Source organism: Vanderwaltozyma polyspora, genomic scaffold (genome assembly GCF_000150035.1).
Source record: "Vanderwaltozyma polyspora DSM 70294 KpolScaffold1030 genomic scaffold, whole genome shotgun sequence".
Classification (NCBI taxonomy): domain Eukaryota; kingdom Fungi; phylum Ascomycota; class Saccharomycetes; order Saccharomycetales; family Saccharomycetaceae; genus Vanderwaltozyma; species Vanderwaltozyma polyspora.
In genome coordinates this window covers 82682-104797 of record NW_001834647.1, presented here as the reverse complement: position 1 = coordinate 104797, position 22116 = coordinate 82682, and the positions used below count along the sequence as shown (strand labels likewise).

Here is a 22116-nt window from a genome sequence, read left to right as displayed (position 1 = left end):
CATTTCTTTTCCAAAGTCTATTAATGTTAGAGCTGTCTTTGAAGGTGCATCCTCTTGAATGAAATGACCGGATTCCTGAAATACAACCAATTGATACTTACCTTGCATTTGGCCAACAATAAGCTCTTTATCCAAGTTGTCATTACCAGCTAAGATCAATAATTTAGTTGTTGGTAATGAAACGAATTTACTAGATAATCCAGAGAACCAAGTGGACCAGTAGGTTCTAAACATCGATAAATCTGTAATTCTTACTACTTTATCAGATTTAGTTTTAAAAAATAAAGTTGGTACCGAAACTTCTGCACTCCTTCGTTGGCGTAATAGCTGATTATCAATGTACCAATCAATTGCCTTCTGATAAGATTCAAATACATTTGGAGTGTTATCCAAGAATGACTGAACGTTATCTAAAGCTGAAATTGCAGCTTCTTCAACAATATCCAACATTGTAACACCCAAAATTTTACTTTTGATTGATTGTGAGAATTGTGTAAACGAAAATGTACATATAGAACCACCTAATGAATGTCCTAGAAGTAATAAGGATAACTTTTCACTTGGAATAGCTTTAGTTAAAATTTCATTATAAAACCATGTAGATAATTCTACAAAATCAGAGATAAAGTCATCTAAGTTGAATGGAAATTTTTTATTACGATCCAATGGTCTGGTCTTACCATGTCCTCTTGCATCAAATGTTAAAATTGCGCATTTACCTTCCAATCTATCATATAACTCTTTGGCTAATAAAGCAAAAGTCAAAGCAGAAGATCCAGCTCCATGATGACAGATAAACAGAGGAATTGAGGGACTTTCCAAATTATTAGGTAACTTATAATATAAGTTGATACTAATATTATTTTTATCGATTACATGTCTTGCATTGTGATCAAAGAAGTCTCTCCATAACTCAGAATCATCACCAAATTTATCTTCATGATCTGGAGATTCTGGTCTATTCAATGAAACATGACGATATGGATATTTTCTAGAAATAGTTGGAAGATCACCTATCTCCGATTCCTCTTCATCTAAACTCTCTAATACCCTATTTGGACCATTTAATTGATCTAGCAGCACTCTTCTCCTTAAATCTTCACTCATATCGAATATAAAATTAGGAAACTGTTCAAATAATAGACTTTCCTCAATATAATATTATTGATTACCAATAATTCACCTAGTCTATTATAAAATACCAAGTTGAATACTTACTTCCATCGTTATTTATATATCTTTAATATATATATTATTCTTGTAGTTCTTGTCTTTGATATTTGATATTTCAAATTCGCTCTACGAGAATTGGTAAGCTAGTTCTGAACAATCTGAATCATTGAATATTATGTAATGTATTGTATTGAATGGAATATGTACAATTATGTATTTGAATATTAAGAATATTTGTGAAAGGGTATTCTTCCGACTATTTTAGATCAGTTAGATTGTAACAATTTCTGTCTAATGACTTCGATGTAATTATAAGGGACATAACCGGTTTTACCATCTTTAGTTTGGACTTTCCACCAGTTCGAGTTTCTTCCTAATGCATCTTGTTTACGTAATACAGCTACGATATCATCTTTGTTTAAAGGTACTTCGAATTTATTATTCTCTGGTGTGAAATCGTAACATGCTCTTGCGAATTCGATGGGAACTGTCCCGTTACTATCTGTTTCGCCATTCAACACCTGCTTTCTTTGACCGTTCTTTAGACGTAATATAGTATCAATTTTTGATAATATAATTGGTAATCCAAACACTAATGATAAGAATGATAGGATTATATGGTATTTTGATTTTTTGGTTTTTGACACCTCGGTTTCCCTCTTTATATGGTTAATGTTACCATTTTCAATATCCTTTTTATCTTCTTCAGATTTTCCCTTTGGATCATGTTCTTTGCTAGGTTCTATTGATTTTATCTTGCCATTGGATAGAAAATGTAGAATTTTTCTTAACACTTTCATTAATGCAAATATACCAAAGAATGAACCTATAGCTTCTTTCAAATAATTAAATTGCTCTGCTACAGAAACCATTGTGAAAAATGAATTATGCGTAGCCATATATGTCGATTCTAACATCTGAGCAAACCCAGTAAATGCCCCTATTATACTTTCAATCAATTGGAAAGTAGCTTGGGTAGATTCAGCAACACCGGTGTTATTTTGGTTCAACCCCCCATACGGTGAGCCATACATTGATCCGTAACTACTTCCATAACTATTCCCATAAAATCCACCCCCATACCTGTTTCCATACGTAGGACTAAATGCAGAATCATAGTAATTATTTCTATATAACCCACTATTACCATATTGCAAACCATTCATATTTCGATATAATTGATTACCTGAATCAAACATTCCACCATTTGTATTATAGTTCCCTAAACTATTACCATGATCTGGATTACGGCCATCACTAACTCCAGCACCTTCAGAAGATATACCATCCCCGCTGGCTACCCCATTCTCACTTCCAATAAGAATATTAGCAGAATCTTCACGATTATTCCCAAGTTTTGTAAGTTCTTGAACGTCAATTCCTTTAGTCTCCCATGGCTTTGGTCTTATATTTTCCCTTGAGACAGAACTCATCGCCAGCTTTCAAAGTGAACCCACAAAAATATACTATGATCAATCTTGAATTATAAAACCTTTAGCCATATATTATATCTTGTTAGATGATTCATCCCAAATATAATGATTATTTTAACATTGAATCAGTTTTTAATCATCTTGGAGTTTGGGGATGATTATTTCAAGATTTTGAATAATTTTTGAAAAGGAACCGAAACCGGATGATTGACATTGGTTCGAATCCCAGAGGGGGCATTATAAATTGTATTTTAAACTTTATTCTAAATTGTCATCATCTATAACACACTGACATGTTAATTATTAATGTAACTTGCAATTGATAAATGAAATATTGAACTCAATCCATTAGATTCAGATGCCTATATGTTTATTTTGGAACCAATTTGTACCTGAATAATTAACTCAATTCACTTGCTAGTTATACTTGAACTTCAAATTGATAATTGAATAATAAATGAGTTATATCGATATATATCGAGTAGTATCTTGAGTAAGTAATCAACTGGCAATTCTTGTTTTTACAAACACATTCTTTTTGATTAAGCAAATTATATCATGGGATATTGTCTAATATTTTTAGAATATTACTACTATGATACTGAAGAGGTACGGTAAGAAATGGATTTATGGCTTATTTATGAAATATAGATCATCTCTATTGCCCTATCGTACCATTAAAGACTTTATAGGGAGTTTTATCTTTGCAATTATATCAAACTATTTTGTTTTCTAGATGGATGGCAATGTCATGGAAGATATCCTTGACACATTTATTATAGACAATTATTTGTAGGATAGTAAAATCAAAGACTCTAAATCTTCTTATTTATACAAGCAAGTTAAATCGAGGATATAATTTAGTTTTCATTCCTTTCAAATAGAATACAGGTCATATATATTATTTACCTTATCTAATTGTTAAAAACCAATTAGATAGGATTTGTTTGAATGGCATGTCAGTAATTCCCTGTATGGTGTGTTATACATAAAATAGGTAATAAAAATCTTTATTTTGATGTTGCGATTGGGGACTTTATTAATCCATTATTGGTCATATCTACAGTCCATGATATATTCTTTCCTGTATTTATAAGTATAAAGAGATTGGCTCAAAAGTACAATTGCCCATAGATTATTGTGCGATATATAACTGATCCAAAACGAATCTTATAATATTTCAGAGATTGGTTATGATTTGAGATATATATATAAATAAACATATGTGCCATTTAGATTCAATTAGAAAACGTAACATATGAATATGTTAAAATTGAAATATATCGTCTCTGTCTACAGGTGCTCTCACATTACATGAAACCTCAGTCAGGATAGAATGAACATTACTGAACAACATTAAGGGTGAAGAACAGTTTTAGCATTTAAATAAAATAGTTTTATTCAAACTTTAAATATTATTCACACTCTACTTTTCAAAAACACATTATATATGTATACCAAGTGATTATAATGCAGCCATGTCTCAAGTGGTTTATTTTCACGATTTCATAGATATAATCAATGATTCTATCACATCAATCATAAGCATTTCTTTGTACAAAGAAATATTTTACGTTAAAATAAAAGATTATATTGCCATAACAAATTGAAAAATATCAAAAATTAATTATTAATCTTTTGTTTTATATGTTAATACTAAAATTATAGAAGAGAAACTTTACTGGAAGGTATTCCCTAGTATATTCGGTAAAGATGTTTCAAAAGAATATAAATATAATGCAGATTCAGAAAGTTCTACAATAGTTAATATTACAACATCATTTATACAAAATTGATATTTGTACTAGTATTAAAGGTTTTAGTCTGATTCATAAGATGGGTCGTTAAAATTAAAAATATTGTCATTATTCTTTTCATTCCTTTTGGATTTGTAAATGTAACTGAAATCCAGATCTACTAGAGCTACCGAATCTAGATATATCTATATCCCTTTTCCTGTGTAGTGTTTCTTGCAATTTCAAATTTTCAAATGTTAATTCATTAATTGAAGAGGAATCAAAATAATCATCATCGTCTTCTTCTTCTCTTTCATTAGAGTTACCATCAACTTCTAATAATTCGCTGTGTGACAACTTTGAAATGATATGTCTCCTTCTAGTAGGGTTTTTGCTACTTACGCTATCATCAAGAGAATTAACGTCTCGATTGGAATAATTTCTAATTGTTCTTTTGTATAACTCTAGTTTTTTATGCAGTTGAAGTACTTTTAATTTCAAATCTTTTTCGTAACTTGGATTAGAATCCATATAATTATAATCGCTAGAATAATCATCATTATCAATATCAGTTGCTGTCTCGGGATAACTATGCTCTATCGAATCCCTTCTGCTCAAATTAATTCTTATTTGTGAATCTAAACGATTGCTGGACGCCAGTAATTTTCTACTTTGGTTTTTAATTTTAATTATATCATTTTCCAATTTCTTTACATTAAACTCAAATGATTCAAATTCTTGGTTGATCCTCATCTTGCTAATATTACTGTTTAATTCATATTCGAACATTGTCGTTCCACTTGAAATATTGCTTTGATCTCTATTAAATGATGGTGTCACACTACCTCTGGAAATCATTGGGCTATAAAAATCAAAAGAATTATATTCTTGTAGATCAAATTCGCTGTGTTGATTGAATTGTAGATTTGGATGGTTTGCAAATTCATTATTATGAATCATATTATTACAAAACTTATGTTCATTTAAAATTTCCAATTTTTTAATAATATCAGATTTTGAAATATTTCTAATACTTTTAACATTTTCTGTCTTCCAAATGTCAAATAATGGAGATGTTAAAGAGTTCTTTGGTTTCCTATCTAAGTTATTCCTTTGTAAAGTATTAACAGTGGTACCAAACAAATTTACCGATTTTTTATTACCAGTAATTATCCCACAACCAAACCTCAACGACTGTTGTTGATTTTTATTTAAATTATTTAAATTATTATTGTTGTTGTTATTATTACTATTACTATTATTATTATCAATTGCTGTATTTCCCACTACTAATTCGTTTAATTTGGACAATGTAGTTTTATACCTTTTCAGTGTATTCTCGTCATCACCAGTATGTTGCTGTCGTTCATTTCTAATCAAATTAGTAGTATAATTATTTTTAAAAGGTGAGCTTAAAATACTAATGCCACTGCCAGTAGCTACAGTATCCATCATTAATGAATTTTCCAATAGACACCACAACTAAAATAATGTATATAGCTATATAAAAGCAAACTTAGATTAGATTAAAAAATAGTTAAATTAAAACAAAAAAAACAAATATATAAAGCTGTAACCAATTCCTAGAATAAAAATTTAATAGCAGTGCAACGTTCACCTTTTACTTTGCTTTTTCACCCCAGTTTCCTTCCCAATTCTTAGAAAGCAGTTAAAAAATTTAGATCTTATTTAATACAATCCAATCCTTACAAATTAACTTTAAATATTCAAACCAATTGATAACATTTAACTGAAATTAAAAGGTATAATGCTTATAATATCTATTTAAAAAGATACAAAACAATTACATATATATTTTGTGCCAATTCACTAGGACCCAACCTGAAATTGTTGTGGGACTTAAACAATAACAATAAATGATGATTCAGTTTCAAAAGCAGTTCCTATCTGTTCAGATCGAAGTCTTATAACCATTAATTGTGATATTTAACAAAATAATTGATGATCGATGCAATGTTAGATTTAAGATCTGAACAGTAATCACATATTTGGCTTATCCCGCATTAACAGTTCAATTATTTTACCCGATCTGGAGAGGTAGATGGTCAATCCGATTTATAATTGAGTCCTTGTAACCTGATTGGGTAAGGCTTGACGGTTAAATGAAAACACAAGAAGCACTATTAATAACCTACTAGTGAAATACAGTTGATCAACATGGAACTAGACTCATACAGAGATATGTCAATTATCTGATATCAATTCTTTCTTAAAAAATTTATCCCACAAATATAGATATTTGTCCATCTCATTGACAGATTGATTAAACTGGCTATACGAATAAAACCTTGAAATTATCCATACTATCTCAAATTAGACTCTTTTTTAAAACAAGTTTAACCTTTGAAAAGCCAATTACTTGATATGGTTTATCTAATTATGTCAATGTTATTGATGATGTTGGTATCTTGATATCTTGATTCGAAGTTGTTTAAACATACTCTTGTTTCTTTTTGTCTCTACTGACATTCTCGCTGTATCGAATTAAAGTTAACTCGATTCGAGATAAAAGAGTTATAAAGAAATCGATTTGTTGAAAGGTTCTCAGAGTAACTATCTTGATTTCAATTGACTTGTAGTTTCCACTTGGTAATATAAGATGATGTCTAGTATCGTGGGTTTCTTCCGATAATAATGGTTCCTGCTAAGTTAGGAAATATCAATTTTTTAAGATCATTGCATAGTTTCCTACCAAAGATCAAAAAATCAGGAAATGGCAATATTGAAAGTTTACAGACTGCAGATTTAATGAAACATGCTGGTCTTATCCATGGTTCTAGAAGTGGTTTTATCAATTGGCTACCTTTAGGTTTACGTAGTTTAAGAAAATTGGAACTATTAATTCATAATAAGATGCAAAATGAAGCTGGTGCTTATGAAGTTAAATTAAGTACTATATCTCCAAAAGACTTATGGGAAAAATCAAATAGATGGAACAATAAAGAACTATTCAAATTGAAAGATTCTAAAGATGCACAATATTGTTTGACTGCAACTTGCGAGGAAGATATAACCAATTTAATGATGAATTATATTACAAGTTATAAAAATATGCCTATTACCGTTTATCAAATTGGTAATAAGTTTAGAGATGAGAAAAGACCAAGAGGTGGATTATTAAGAGCAAGAGAATTTTTAATGAAGGATGCATATTCTTTTGCAAGAAGTAAAGCTCAAGCAATTGAAGCGTTTAATAATATGAACAAAGTATATGATAGTTTATTTACAGAATTAAAAATACCTTTCAAAAGTGCATGGGCTGATAGCGGTGATATAGGAGGTGATTTAAGTAAAGAATATCATTATATTCATCATTCTGGTGAAGATACATTGTTCACTTGTGATCATTGTAACGAAACTTTTAATATGGAAAAATGTGAATCTCATCCTCTAGCACCTGGCGAATACACCGGTGATTTAGATGTCCAATATGCTCTGACACAAGATTTATCAACATTAATATGTTTTTATTATCCAAAAGGAAAACAATTTAATTGGAATTTGGCAAAGAAAGAACTAGATAGTGACATTAACTCCATTTCTCAAATATTAGATAATGATAAAATAATATCAAAATTTTTAGAAAATCAAGATGATATGATGTTAGCTCATGTCATTAGGGTTATGGATATCCGTATTAATTCAAACTGTAACTTCCCTGATTTCCCATTAAAGAAATATGCTAAAAATAATTTCACATCAATTACTGATGTTTCTATTATAGATGCTATAGATGGTGAACTATGTGGAAGTTGTGAAGAAGGTCAATTGAAAAGCGATAAAAGCATTGAAGTAGGACACACATTCCATTTAGGGACAAAATATACTGAATCATTCGGTGCCACATACTTTGATGAGAATAGTAAACCAAGCTTAATCGAAATGGGATGCTATGGTATTGGAGTTAGCAGATTAATCGGTGCAATTGCTGAGATTACTAGAGACTCTAAAGGTTTTAGATGGCCTAGTGTAATTTCACCATACATTGTAAGTATCTGTTCCCAAGTAAATGTTTCGCATAAAGAATTGAATCAAGAGAGGATTGATCAAGTCAAGGATATTCTATATCAATCGCCTATATTAAAGAACGAAATATTCAGTTCTTTCCCAGATAAGACTGGGATTGGTAAACAAATTGAATTATCCCAATTAATTGGTATCCCATTCAATGTCATAATTGGCTCTAAAAGTTGGCCAAACGTAGAAATTGAAGTTAGAGGTATAAGATGGGATAATAGTCATAAATGGGAAGATGATTATATTAAATATAAAGATGATTACAAATGGGAAGTGATAAAAACGGATCAAGTTGAAAAACACATAGTGCCAGTTGAACATGTTGGTAAAGTTATAGAAATATTAATCCAGGATATTTAATGAATATATATGGATTGATTGAAATTCCGCCAGGTGTTTTGCATTTTCAAATCTTTTTTTATTTTTAGTTTATTAATTTCACGTAATAATTCATTTATTATATATATATATAATCAGTCCTGTGTTACATAGTGTAATATCTATCATGTACATACAATACATATAATGTTAGGAAGATCGATGGAGACAAAGAATATAACCTTTAGTTGAAATAAAGGCGAAAAATTCAAATTGTTCTGGTATTCATTTTATTTTATTTCTATTTTTATCTTTAAATATATTATATTTTATTCATTTATTTTCATATTTTTTTTTTAATTTTGTTCATAACATTACCTATTCCAAAACATGTATTCAATTAGAATAAGTTACCAGAAACCTTAGCAGCAACATGCAAGATAACAACAGAAAAGATGAAACCAACGGATAAAAACAAAACTACCAAAGGATCGACTCTTAAACCATTAGCTTCATCGGTATAGATCTTCAAGATCGAATTGGTAGAACCGCCAAAACCAGCTTGTCTTGCGGAAGTAGGGGTTTGCTTCAATTGCTTATCTTTAGCAGATTGAGCTTGTCTTCTCTTTTGAAGAATACGTTGACCACCTGGAGGAGGAGGAGTATTGGCCATGTTTTTATAAAATTTATTCTGATAATATAATTATATAATACACAACAGTATCTAATTATAACCCAGTGAACTGAAGTGATAATGAAAAAAAAAATCAAAATTAAAAATTAACAAGAGAGAACGAATTCAAACAAAGACTAAGAAATAGGACACTACAAGACAAACCATAGATAACTCATTAAACAAATTAAAGTTATAGATATATAGTTGATTAATCCCTTGTTTAATCAATTGAATATTACCCATCTCTACAATAAACTGTTTTCCTCCATTCAATCAATTCATTATAGACAATTAGTTAGTTAGTTAGTGTAAATTGACCAAACCATAACAAACAATTACAGCAGTTTCGAAATTTTGAAACTTTTTTTTTTTTTGGTTTTCTTGCTTGGTTATGCGTTACGATGATGTGTGATAAAAGAAAAAATTTATGTTAGAGAGACAGAGACGATACGATACGTTACGATACGATAAAGGTTAGTTAGATAGGATCGATATGAGATAAACTGATGTATGTGAAAAAAAGGTAGGGTAATATATACACACACGTGACATACTTTCTCTATTATCATATCATACCAATAATACATGTCAATGTGTTTCTCACTTCTGTGTAGTGTAAGATTATATCTGTTTTCTGTCATAATGTAATAAGAAAAAGAATCAGAAACACTATGGAATGTCCTTAATATATTTAATTTTTTTTGTGGTTTGTCCCTCTCTTTTGTTTCCATTTATTGACACATGGTCATATTCTAAATAGTACACATCTAATATTATTGGAAATGCCACAAAAATGCACATTATCTTCATATTACTGAACATAATTTGAAGAAAATTTTGGAATATATAAATAGAGACACTGGCGGTTGACCCAGAGAAATATAGATTACAATATATCTAAATTCCATATTAGTTATGGCACTGGAATAAATAAATAAAGACACTGATAGTGTAAGTAATTGGGAATATATAGAAAAATAAAACAGGCAATAATATATCAGTTGTATTGCTGACAGTATGTGTACTTTCCATATTTTTTAGTTGTTTTTTTTTAGTTTGATCGATACGTAATATTGGTTCTAATATGCACATAAACATATTTGAGTTTCCAGTCACAAATATATAATTTTAGATCTCTGCAATTAGCAAGTTTATAGATTCACTGACATTCAATTAATGGAAGTATTATTTTTTTTTTATATTTATATATATTGCAAGGTATCTGAATGGTCTTACCTTATCGTGCAGCTTACATCACTAGTTGCATAAACGGCTATAAGCTGTTGAGAAAAAATATTTGTTGTTGTTACATAGCAAGGTCCCCTTCCTGATGTAGAGAGACGATATACAATTGGACAAGAGTGCTTCAGGAGCCATATGTTTTGAAACAAATTGGTCTAATTCAAAATATGGAATAACGATAGTATGTTTGTATATAATCCAGAATAAACTTTATTTACTTGACACAGTTATATTAATCAGAACTAAACATCCTCTGTTTAGACAAATGTGTTTCCTAGTTGCTCTTTTTTCTCACTAAAATCTATCGCAACAAATAAATAAATACTATAATCAGTTACCATTTTACGAACTCCGATACTGTTACCCTCATGGATCCTAAACTACAGGAAAGAGATTATTGTCATAATAACATCATCATCATCATCATCATAATGCTATCTTTATTAGCGATTCTACCTAATATTGGAAATCCATCAATTTGTCCTTTTTGTTCTCTGGAAGAGAGAAACTGGAATAAATAAATAAAAGAAAGAAAAAATGTAACTCTAGACAAGATACCGCAGAAAAGAAAAAAAATTATCAAAGTTTCTTTTTTTTATCTTTTTTTTTTTTTTTTTTGATTGAAAAAAAATTTAATAAAGAGAGAGAAGACGTTAAAATAAGAAAAAACCACACATTAATTAATGAAATGAGATAAATTTAAAATTAAAAGTTTGAGCGAAATGTGTATCTCTCTCACACACTCTCTCTCTCTCTTCGAAGGAAAAACTGTAATTAGTTATAAATTTTTACTTTTGCAAAAGTAAAATATTTGAAATTTATCATTAATAGTAAACATCTAAAAAAATTAGATTAAAAGAATCTAGAATTTTAGATTTCACAATACCGTTTTTGCATTTGCTAAGGTTATAGATCAAAATTATTATATTGGCAAGGCACCAGTTTAATATATATATATATATATCTGTACCTTGTGATCTTCAGGAACATTAAAAAGAAGCAGTGATTGAAAAATGTCACAGCTAGAAAGTAACGTTTCTGAAGTTCCAGAAAATATTAATGATAATGAGATCAATATTGAAGTTTCTGGTGATAAATCAAATGTTCAAAATGACAGATATAATCAGCAACAACAAGAAGGCAGTGAAAATGATGAATTAGAAAACCAAGAAACTGCTGATGATGATGAAGTCATCCCAACAGCTATTGTTATCAAGAATATTCCATTTGCCATCAAGAAGGAACAACTATTGGAATTTATCGAAAATTTAGGTTTACCTTTACCTTATGCCTTCAACTACCATTTTGATAACGGTGTCTTCAGAGGTTTGGCTTTTGCAAACTTCCAAACTACTGAAGAAACAACTAAGGTTATTGATTTATTAAACGGTGAAGAGATTGGAGGAAGAAAATTAAGAGTTGAATATAAAAAGATGTTGCCACAAGTTGAAAGAGAAAGAATTGAAAGAGAAAAAAGAGAAAAACGCGGCCAACTTGAAGAACAACATAACCTTAACCAAGTAGCCTCAAATTTATCCTTACATTCTTTAAGCAGAACTACTTTGAACAACATGAACAACAATAGTTCCTTCTTTAATAATAATGTTAATTCAGCCTCATCGTCACAATTATTTTCAGTTTTTGTCAATGGTAATACGTCAAATATTACTCAAAAACCTCCTGCTACCCAACAATACTTGTCTGCCCAAAATACCAACTCTTCTCTATATGGACAACAAAATTCAACAACTGAAAGATATTACCCACCTTTGCCATCATCTACAATTTTGCCTCTACCGCCACAACAATTAGATTTTAATGATCCAGATACTCTAGAAATCTATTCACAATTGTTGTTATTTAAGGATAGGGAGAGAATTTACTATGAATTGGTATATCCATTAGGTTTATCTGCAAACCATAAACGTATTATCAATGTGTTGTGTTCATTCTTGGGATTAGTTGCTACTTATGATTCTTCTTTTATTGTAATCAGAAGAAAAACATTAGATCAAACTAATTTGCAATCACATTTGCAACAAACAGGTCAAAATGACCAAATATCTTCTTCTCATCCATTACAACCAAGTTCAACGGGTGGATCTATGAATAAGTCACAATCTTATACAAGTCTATTACAAGCACATGCTGCTGCAACTGCTGCTAATAATAACTTAATTAATGGTGGTAGTATGATTTCTAATGCAACAAATCAAAACCATAATTATATGGCATCACCAACAATGAGTGGTATGAATCTTGGTTTCAACGCAAATTCAAATATAGGATCTCAAAAACTACCTGGACAGCCACCAATTTCGATGCAACAACAACAATCTACTTTACAGAATGTTGATCAATCACATCAACAACAGCCATTTATAAGACAGCAGAATTTGTCATCATCTTCTAGAATTCCTTCAGGTTATTCCTCTAATAATTTGCAGCTAAAACAAGTTAACCCGTTATTGAGAAACCCTGGAATTTCACCACCAACAAACCAAGTTCAACCTAATACCAATCAGCAAAGAATTCAATCTTCATTTTATAACAACAGTACTCTGTCTGGCTCTGCAACTGCTTTGAGTTCTCAATTTTTGGACCAACAAGTCCAGCAACCATTTCAACAGTTGATGCCTCAGAACACTAATGGCTCTGTCCATTCTAATTTTTCAATGCATTCATTTTATGAAGATGGTTTACAACAAAATGTATCCCCAACTAATATGAATGCCACTGAATTGTTGAATTCTGTTAATGCTAATAACTTAGACGGGAACTTTGAAGAAGGTTTAACCCGTTCTTTAAGTGGATTGGATTTGTAATGTATGATTAAAGATTAATAATGTTTCCTCTTTTATCTAATGGGAAACTTGGAATTTCATTTTGAACAAAATATATTTATTCATGCTGTTTCTCTGCACTCTCTTAGAAACGATAGTGATATCAACAAGTTACAGCGAATATCTTTTTTTTCTTTTTTCCTTTCCCATGAAATTCCAATTTCTCCCATTAGTTAAGTTTATGAGTTTATGGATGTCATGATAATGTAAAACAAATTTCGATAAAAAATATATGGTGATATAAATGAATAATAACTGTTTGTATATTAATTTAAATTAGTGGCAATCACTCAACTACCTGAAATATCACACTGACATTATGTCGAATTTTAATGATCCCTTTGTTTGTTTATTTTTATTCCAATTCTAATGCAGTTGTCTGATCAATTTTTTTTTTCTAAAGTTTCCTATCGTTTTTCAAATATTGAGAGAAAATAAAACAAACAAACTAGAAATAAAAAAGTATAATAATTATCACTAATAACACATTTATGTTTTTCTTTTAATTACAAAGATGGAATCGCTGCTCATCAAAATGTTCGTTGTTTTTTTAACCCTTTCTATTTTATTTATATACAATGCTGGACACTAAGCCTATTCTACCAAATCACAGCTAATAGAGACTTATACTTCATTCTACCCCATCCCTCCTTTCCTTCTCCTCCTCCCAATTGATAATAACTAGCTTGGTTAATTTCAGATTAGAATCGATTGTACTCATTACTTCTGTAATTTCAAACCACAACTTGTAATATACCTTCGATGTTACCATTTTTTTTTTCTATTATTCCCCTTTGTATTCCATTCTTTATAGATAGATATATACCAATATAATATAACATACCAATAATATATATATATATATATATTATTATATTGTTAAATTGTTAAATTGACATGTATTGTAGTTAATTCACTTCGTTTAACTTAATCGAGAACCGTATTATACCAAGAGAATTATTGGCGGTATAATTACGATCACGTGTTGTTTATTTTTAGATCACATGATAAAATTCTGAATTTGGTCAAATGACAAAAATTTGACTGTGATAACAACTCGATTGTTTTGATTTAAAATAATCATTAAAGGTTCATCGGTAACAAGAAGAGGATTTGATGAGTTGAAAGATCTTTGTTAAAAGTTTAAATTTAAAGTCGATCTTTGTTGAAGACTTTAAGGTTAATTGTCATTTCTATCTCATTGTTTTTGAAGAGTTGTTTGTCTATTTATTTTGATTTATTGATATCTATTTTCAGTAACCAATTTGGGTAGTCATCTTTACTGAAGATTTGTAATAAAGACGTCTATAAATATCGAATGGATTCAAGAGTTTGCATTTGGTGTTTGAGATGAACAGTGCTGATATGAATAATGTAGATGGGGTCATTCCAATAAACAATGGTGGTGATGATAAATTAAAAAAGATTAAAAAAAGAAGGGATGCTTTGCTCCGAAATCTTATTATTGATGATAATATACATTCTCAGGTATCAAAAGTTGCTTTGGAAAACCCAGATAAACGAAGGTCAAGAAGAGTCAATACTCCAGTTAGTTATGTATACAAGAGGAAGGCTGCTTATGGATTTGAACAGACCGTTAAATCTAGAAGAAAATCAAAAAGAAGTAATGTGAAAAATGTACCGAAACGAATTCAATATAATGAAATCAAGCAAAACAATACAGTAGAACAGGAACCTAGTAATGATAGTACTATTCCGCCCAAACCAGTCATAGAAAATCCCCCAGTTAACGTAAGCATATATGGTATCCCCAAAACAGCTGAAGAATTTAACACATATAATCCAAATGTTCAATTAAATATCAATTCTGATAGTACAGAAATAAAACCGCAATTAGATATGGCTGTATTGAAGATAAAATATGATCCACTTAAGTGTTTGAATTTTGATAATATACTGAGAACTTCACAAAGGAAAGATGTTGAATCTTTAGAACATAATAATATTCATGATTTTGAAATTACTGAATCGGAAGAGCTTATTAATATGTTAGATAACTACAGTTTACTCCCTTTTAGGGGAGCCATTAATAAATCTAAGGATGCTTCTACACATAAGACAACACCAAATATTGTGGATCGACAGTTTTTCAAATCACTTCTAGATCAATCATCAATGGCTAGTTTTTGTAATGCAAATGTGTTGTTAGCAAGCCATCCGGATCCTAATGAACCAGATTTTCTTAATCGAGACAGTAAAGGACGTTTAAAGAGAAAAAATAAATCTCTAAAATATCGTGGAAGTGTGACGACAAAGAATTCTAATACAAAATCTATTGAATTTATATATTTAAGAAACTACGAAATTAAAACATGGTATACAACACCATATCCAGAAGAATATAATAAAAACAAAATTCTTTTCATCTGCGAATTTTGCTTGAAGTACATGAATTCAAGATACATTTATTACAGGCATCAGTTAAAATGTACCCATACGCATCCACCAGGAAATGAAATATATAGAGATGGAAAAATATCTGTATGGGAGGTAGATGGTAGAGAAAATGTAATTTATTGTCAGAATTTATGTTTATTAGCAAAATTGTTTTTGAATTCGAAGACTTTATACTATGATGTTGAACCTTTTATATTTTATATTCTAACTGAAAGAGAGGATGAAGGTTATCAATGTCCAAGGTTCCATTTAGTTGGATACTATTCACATGAAAAGTTGAACTCAACTGATTATAATTTGAGTTGTATTTTAACCTTGCCTATATATCAAAGAAAAGGTTATGGTCATTTTTTGATGGATTTTTCTTATTTACTAACAAAAAGAGCGTATAAATTAGGTACTCCAGAAAAACCACTTTCAGACCTTGGACTGTTGTCATATAGGAATTTTTGGAAAATAAAATGTGCACAGGTATTATTGAAAATAAAAGAAACCATATTGACAAACTCTGAGTCGATATATATTACTCTAGAAGACATTTCTAATTTGACTGGTATGATTCCCACTGATGTAGTTTTGGGTTTGGAACAACTAGGGGTACTGTATCAGAAAACAGTAATTGATAAGGAACAAGAAAATAAGTCTAGTACATCATATTGTATCATCATTGATTCGTGGGATAGAATACAAGGAATATATGATAAATGGAAAGCCAAGGGCTATATAGAATTAAAGTCTAGTAAGCTTATATGGAAACCGATGATATTTGGCCCTTCTTGCGGAGTCAACGCTGTTGGTACTTCCATAGAAACTGTTAGCAATGCATCTAAAGATTTGACAGTCCCAGGACAAGTTCAATCGGATTTCTTTAAAAACAGTATATCTATGTTAGTCAATTTTATGAAAGATGATATTATAGATCCCAGGCCCATGGAGGAAGTTGCGATGGAGGAAATAAAAAAGCGGCAATTACACCAATTTTCTGAAATTAAGCAAGATATTTCGAATTGGAGATTGTCTTTTGTAGAACCAAATTTAGAAGAACGTTCAATTCGATCCAATGGTATCAACTCTCACAATTCTTCAGGAAACAAAACCAAATTTCAAAAATCTAGTCTGGATGCAACCAATAAAGTTGAGAAAACGGTTGCCTCAGATTCAGAACCCGAGAATATTATTGAAGAAATTGATGAGATAGAGGACAAGGAAGATGATGCATATGAAATAGATGAAGAAAATGAAGAGGAATCTGATGAAGATGAATATGATGAAGGTGAAGATGATGATATCCAGACAAGAAAATCTAGGCGTAATAGATATTCTAGTTCTGATTCTGATACCAGTGATGCAGAAGAATTTGTAGATATAAATGAACTAGCTAATGACGATGATATTACGACAGGAAAAGAGAATGTCGTTGAAGAAAATGGTACAATCACTGGAAAGGATGATTCTGAAAAAACAGATTCTGTTGAAAAGTTAGTTGAAACACCAATTAATGAGGTAGGGAATAAAAAAGGAAGGACAACCAAGGAAATACCACACAGGGAAAAGCCATCTAATGGAATATTACCGAAGAGAATCTCCATTAAAGAAATACCACCTAAGAACAAGCCACGAAAGGCAATCCGTAGGCGTAAACGCAGGTGGTAAAAATATAGAGAATTTAAAATAGCAAATAGATGTTATACTGATTAAATTATTTTCAGGATAAATTTACAAAGCACATTTGGTTTAAGTAGTCTATATATAAAGATTGTGTAATAATAATATTGAGCATTTCATCGAACTAATTACATATGTAATATAGAAAAATAATGAAACGAATCTAAATTAGTTACTAGTTCCGTATATTTGATCATTAATTGATTCAAATATCTATGTACTTTTATGATATATAAACAGAATAAAATTTATAAATTGAAGTCATTAAGATCGAAATATATTAATTATTAATAAATAAATTATACTTCGGCTTTTATTAATCATCGCTATCGTCTTCATTTTTAATATTGTTTTCATTATCTTCATCTTCTATATCATCTTCTTCATACTCATCTATTCTATCTTGTCTGCGTAGTTCATTGGCTGTAGCTCCACTCAATGAAGCTAACATTTCAGTTAATGCAGCACCATGAATGTATGAAGTATTGTTGCCATCTTGAGAAATTCTAATACCGCTTGAATCTAACAATGCTTCAAGTGAAAACAGATCAACAGATCCACCTTGAGTTCTAACATGTTTATCGGCATCATCATCGGTGTCATCTATTTCCATACTATCGTCGATTGTAAGACCATGATTTAAATGATTATGGTTTTTTTTTGTTGTGATATCAAAAAGGGAGTCATTGTCTCCTTCTGGAAATTTAAAATACTGGAAAACCCTTCTCCTTCTTTCTTCGAAAGAAATAAAGTTACTGTATTTTTTTTCTCTCATTCTTTCAAACCATTGTTCGGTTGTTTCTTCATCCTTCAATAATGCTACAATTACTATACTCATATTATCACAACCAATTCCAGGTCCGTCAGTAGAAGGAGCACAACATACATCAATTATTTTCGAAGAGATGTCATTTAGAGACATGTTTCCTAATGAAATACCATAATGAATTAATTCTACACACTCTTGTGAGGATAAACAATCCCAGATACCGTCACAAGCTAAAATAACAAATTCATCATCCTCATAATTTAATGTGTGTTGGATAACGTCTGGGATGCATGTAACTACCTGTTCATAAGGAGATAATTTCTTATTTGATTTAAATTCAAAGTCCCCCAGAGCTCTTGACAGAGCTAAATTACCATTGACACGGTCCATTTCCACGAATCCATCAGCAGCTACAATTCTTGAGTTTTCACTTGCTAATGTTGGTTTATGATCAAAAGATAAAGCTTTAGCATAACCACTAGTGGACAAAACAGTTCTGGAATCACCAGAATTACCACATAATAAAACCTTATTTAATTTTGAAATCAAAAGCGAGGTAGCTGTACAACCACTGTGATCATTTTTAAAAGAATGGTTATCCAATAAATCTTCATCAATCGCTAAGAAAGTATCGATTAAAGCTTGGCGGAAATTACCATTTTGGAAAGAAGTTTGTCTTTTTAATACATTTGCCGCATTGAATCCACAATATTGTGCCACAGTGGATCCACCATGACCGTCAAACACACAGTAATATGCGATATGATCCTTATCATCATCTTCCATAACATTTAATTCTACAACATGAGAATCTTCCATAGACATACGCCAGCCCTGCATTGCACAGAGACCAAAAGATGTGAATGAATCAAATCCGGAATGATGTTCCTTTTCAACAACAGGATTAGAAAGAATTTGACCCATATTTGTTTAATTTATAAATATTTACAATGAAGCAATTGTTAAATCTATTCTTGTCAGAATGATTGATAATAAAAGTTCGTTTCAACAATGGGGAGGAAGGGGGAAAGGAGACCAGCTCAATTTCAAAAGGGAATAAAATAAAACCAAATATATCTCAATATACCAGCTATATCTGTCAGTGGATAACCAATTCGATAGATTGTAAAAAGCCTTGAATTAAAATTTGTCCAACTTTATTTTTTATCAAACGATCAAAAAATTAGGGTATCTAAAAGACAATCTTATTTATTTCTAAATATAATCTTCTCTGCGAATTAAATATTGTCCAAGAAACTGATACACCAAAAGCTTCAAAAACTTAAAAATAGAGTTACTACAACATCTGGATCATTTAATAAACCAAACAGGCTCTGGATAACTAATCTTTTTATAACGTTTTCAATTGATCAACCTTTAAAACTTTAATGTGATATAATAATTTCATTGAAGAGAAACAATCTTCGATCTTTGATGATTTCGAAACGAACAAAAGAGATAAGCCAGGAATGGTCACGTGGAAACAGGAATGATCACGTGGATTACAAAATCTTATAAATTCCGGGTAAAATATTGATTTGTCTTAATTTTAGAAAAACATTGACAAATAGGACATTTCATGTATCAATTGTCCATTTAATCATAAAATGGAACATTTTCTCTTCAGTTTTTAGTATGGAAAAAAAATTTTTTGATTTTTCATAAAAAATTCGAAATTTAAAGCTTAGTTTTGCTATTAAGAATCCATTACTGACATATAAATTAGTCATCATGACCAATAAAAGCTTTCAATTGTCTGGTGTTTAGGAGCTTAAATTTGATTAGAATTGTAAATTTGATAATTAATTTGTTTTATAGTTGAAATTGACTTTTATTCCTGTTGGTCAAGAGGTTAGAATTGAAAAAATAAGATTGGTTTAAGTCAAAATTTGCTAAAATCAGTTACATTGACACCGTTGAGATATACTTAATTGGCAATTGGGTTTTGGTTATAGAATAATTGGAATTGGGATTACTTACACATTACAAAATGGCTTCCACTATTAAGGTGCAACCAGATTTGGAATCTTTAAAACAATTGTATAGGGAAAATGAAGGTACTCCTATTAATATGTACCCTATTTATGCATTTCTTCCAACATTGGATTTAACTCCACACGCTGCATATTTGAAATTAGCTAAATTAAATGATCCAAATAGAGAGCCTTCTTTCTTGTTAGAAAGTGCAAAGACTAGTACCGAATTGGATCGTTATTCTTTTATTGGTATTTCACCACGTAAAATAATGAAATCAGGTCCAACCGAATCAATTGAAGCTGATCCATTGGTTTTATTAGAAAAAGAAATGGAAAAGACTAAATTGGCAGAAAATGTTCCAGGTTTGCCTCCTTTAAGTGGTGGTGCAGTAGGTTATATATCGTATGACTGTGTGAGATATTTTGAGCCAAAAACTATAAGACCATTGAAAGATGTTTTACAAGTTCCCGAATCATACCTAATGTTATGTGACACTATCATTGCATTCGACCATGTTTACCAAAGATTTCAAATTATCCACAATATTAACATCAATGAAATAAAATTAGAAGAAGGATACCAAAAAGCGTCAGATATCATTAACGATATTATCAAGAAATTAACAGACGACTCTCCTATTCCGTATCCACATCAAGACAAGATTACTTTGGGCCAAACTTTTACTTCAAATGTAGGTAGAGAAGGTTACGAAATGCATGTTTCTACTTTGAAGAAACATATTAAAAAAGGGGATATCATACAAGGTGTTCCATCACAACGTGTTGCTAGACCAACCTCACTACATCCTTTTAACATTTATGGTCATTTGAGAACTGTAAACCCATCACCTTACTTGTTCTATATTGATTGTTTGGACTTCCAAATCATTGGTGCCTCACCAGAATTATTATGTAAGTCTGACTCTAAAAATAAAGTCATTACTCATCCAATTGCTGGTACCGTTAAAAGAGGCAAAACAGCAGAAGAAGACGATATATTAGCTGATCAACTACGTGGCTCTTTGAAAGACCGTGCTGAACATGTTATGTTAGTTGATTTAGCTCGTAACGATATTAATCGTGTCTGTGATCCAAGAACCACAAGTGTTGATAAATTATTAACAGTTCAGAAGTTCTCACATGTTCAACATTTAGTTTCAGAGGTTAGTGGTACTTTGAGACCTGGAAAAACCAGATTTGATGCTTTTAGATCCATTTTTCCAGCTGGTACCGTAAGTGGTGCACCAAAGGTTAAAGCGATGGAACTAATTGCTGAATTGGAGGGAGAAAGACGTGGTATTTATGCAGGTGCTGTAGGTAACTGGTCATACGATGGTAAGACTATGGATACTTGTATTGCATTAAGAACAATGGTCTATAAAGACGGCATTGCCTACTTGCAAGCTGGTGGTGGTATAGTATACGATTCAGACGAATATGACGAATATATTGAAACTATGAATAAAATGATGGCTAATCATAATACCATTGTTCAAGCAGAAGAAATCTGGGCTGCAAAGGTAGGTAGTAATGAAATTTAATTAATTCATAATTAATATTCATAAAGGAATCTAATTGGACAGTATTTGCCACGTATATAACATTTACAAATTTATAAAAACTTCATGGCCATTTTTAAATATCAGTAACAATATAATATAAAATTAATGAAATAACTGAAAATAGATATTCTTTTACTTCTAAAGGGTACATTATCCTGCTATATATATTATAATATATATATTAAAATTAAATACCACTCAATTTGTTACGTAAATGCATTTGGAAAATTACATAATAATCATTCCTTTGTATCTAAACTGGATATA

At 30.4% G+C, this 22116-nt stretch overlaps 9 protein-coding genes across 9 annotated transcripts; 4 read left to right on the top strand and 5 right to left on the bottom strand.

Moving 5' to 3' along the window:
* PPE1 (phosphoprotein phosphatase methylesterase 1) lies at nucleotides 1-1107 on the bottom strand (the record flags this gene model as incomplete). Its single annotated transcript, XM_001644244.1, has 1 exon — nucleotides 1-1107. A coding segment is annotated over one exon (1107 nt), but the record flags the coding sequence as incomplete, so codon positions are not given.
* Nucleotides 1108-1439: 332 nt separating this feature from the next.
* Nucleotides 1440-2606, bottom strand: Kpol_1030p45 (peroxin-13 family protein; the record flags this gene model as incomplete). The annotated part of the gene is made up of 1 exon (XM_001644243.1): nucleotides 1440-2606. The coding sequence occupies one exon, from the start codon at nucleotides 2604-2606 to the stop codon at nucleotides 1440-1442; it is 1167 nt and encodes a 388-aa protein (XP_001644293.1).
* Nucleotides 2607-4480: 1874 nt separating this feature from the next.
* Kpol_1030p44 (uncharacterized protein) lies at nucleotides 4481-5797 on the bottom strand (the record flags this gene model as incomplete). The annotated part of the gene is made up of 1 exon (XM_001644242.1): nucleotides 4481-5797. One exon carries the CDS (start codon nucleotides 5795-5797, stop codon nucleotides 4481-4483), a length of 1317 nt encoding a protein of 438 aa, XP_001644292.1.
* Nucleotides 5798-6997: 1200 nt separating this feature from the next.
* AIM10 (putative proline--tRNA ligase AIM10) lies at nucleotides 6998-8740 on the top strand (the record flags this gene model as incomplete). The annotated part of the gene is made up of 1 exon (XM_001644241.1): nucleotides 6998-8740. The coding sequence occupies one exon, from the start codon at nucleotides 6998-7000 to the stop codon at nucleotides 8738-8740; it is 1743 nt and encodes a 580-aa protein (XP_001644291.1).
* A 358-nt stretch (nucleotides 8741-9098) lies between these two features.
* Nucleotides 9099-9371, bottom strand: SBH1 (Arf family guanine nucleotide exchange factor SBH1; the record flags this gene model as incomplete). Its single annotated transcript, XM_001644240.1, has 1 exon — nucleotides 9099-9371. One exon carries the CDS (start codon nucleotides 9369-9371, stop codon nucleotides 9099-9101), a length of 273 nt encoding a protein of 90 aa, XP_001644290.1.
* Nucleotides 9372-11629: 2258 nt separating this feature from the next.
* Kpol_1030p41 (uncharacterized protein) lies at nucleotides 11630-13441 on the top strand (the record flags this gene model as incomplete). The annotated part of the gene is made up of 1 exon (XM_001644239.1): nucleotides 11630-13441. One exon carries the CDS (start codon nucleotides 11630-11632, stop codon nucleotides 13439-13441), a length of 1812 nt encoding a protein of 603 aa, XP_001644289.1.
* A 1368-nt stretch (nucleotides 13442-14809) lies between these two features.
* SAS3 (histone acetyltransferase) lies at nucleotides 14810-17530 on the top strand (the record flags this gene model as incomplete). The annotated part of the gene is made up of 1 exon (XM_001644238.1): nucleotides 14810-17530. The coding sequence occupies one exon, from the start codon at nucleotides 14810-14812 to the stop codon at nucleotides 17528-17530; it is 2721 nt and encodes a 906-aa protein (XP_001644288.1).
* A 328-nt stretch (nucleotides 17531-17858) lies between these two features.
* On the bottom strand, nucleotides 17859-19235 carry PTC2 (type 2C protein phosphatase PTC2; the record flags this gene model as incomplete). The annotated part of the gene is made up of 1 exon (XM_001644237.1): nucleotides 17859-19235. The coding sequence occupies one exon, from the start codon at nucleotides 19233-19235 to the stop codon at nucleotides 17859-17861; it is 1377 nt and encodes a 458-aa protein (XP_001644287.1).
* A 1066-nt stretch (nucleotides 19236-20301) lies between these two features.
* TRP2 (anthranilate synthase TRP2) lies at nucleotides 20302-21828 on the top strand (the record flags this gene model as incomplete). The annotated part of the gene is made up of 1 exon (XM_001644236.1): nucleotides 20302-21828. One exon carries the CDS (start codon nucleotides 20302-20304, stop codon nucleotides 21826-21828), a length of 1527 nt encoding a protein of 508 aa, XP_001644286.1.
* Between the last annotated feature and the right edge of the window lie 288 nt (nucleotides 21829-22116).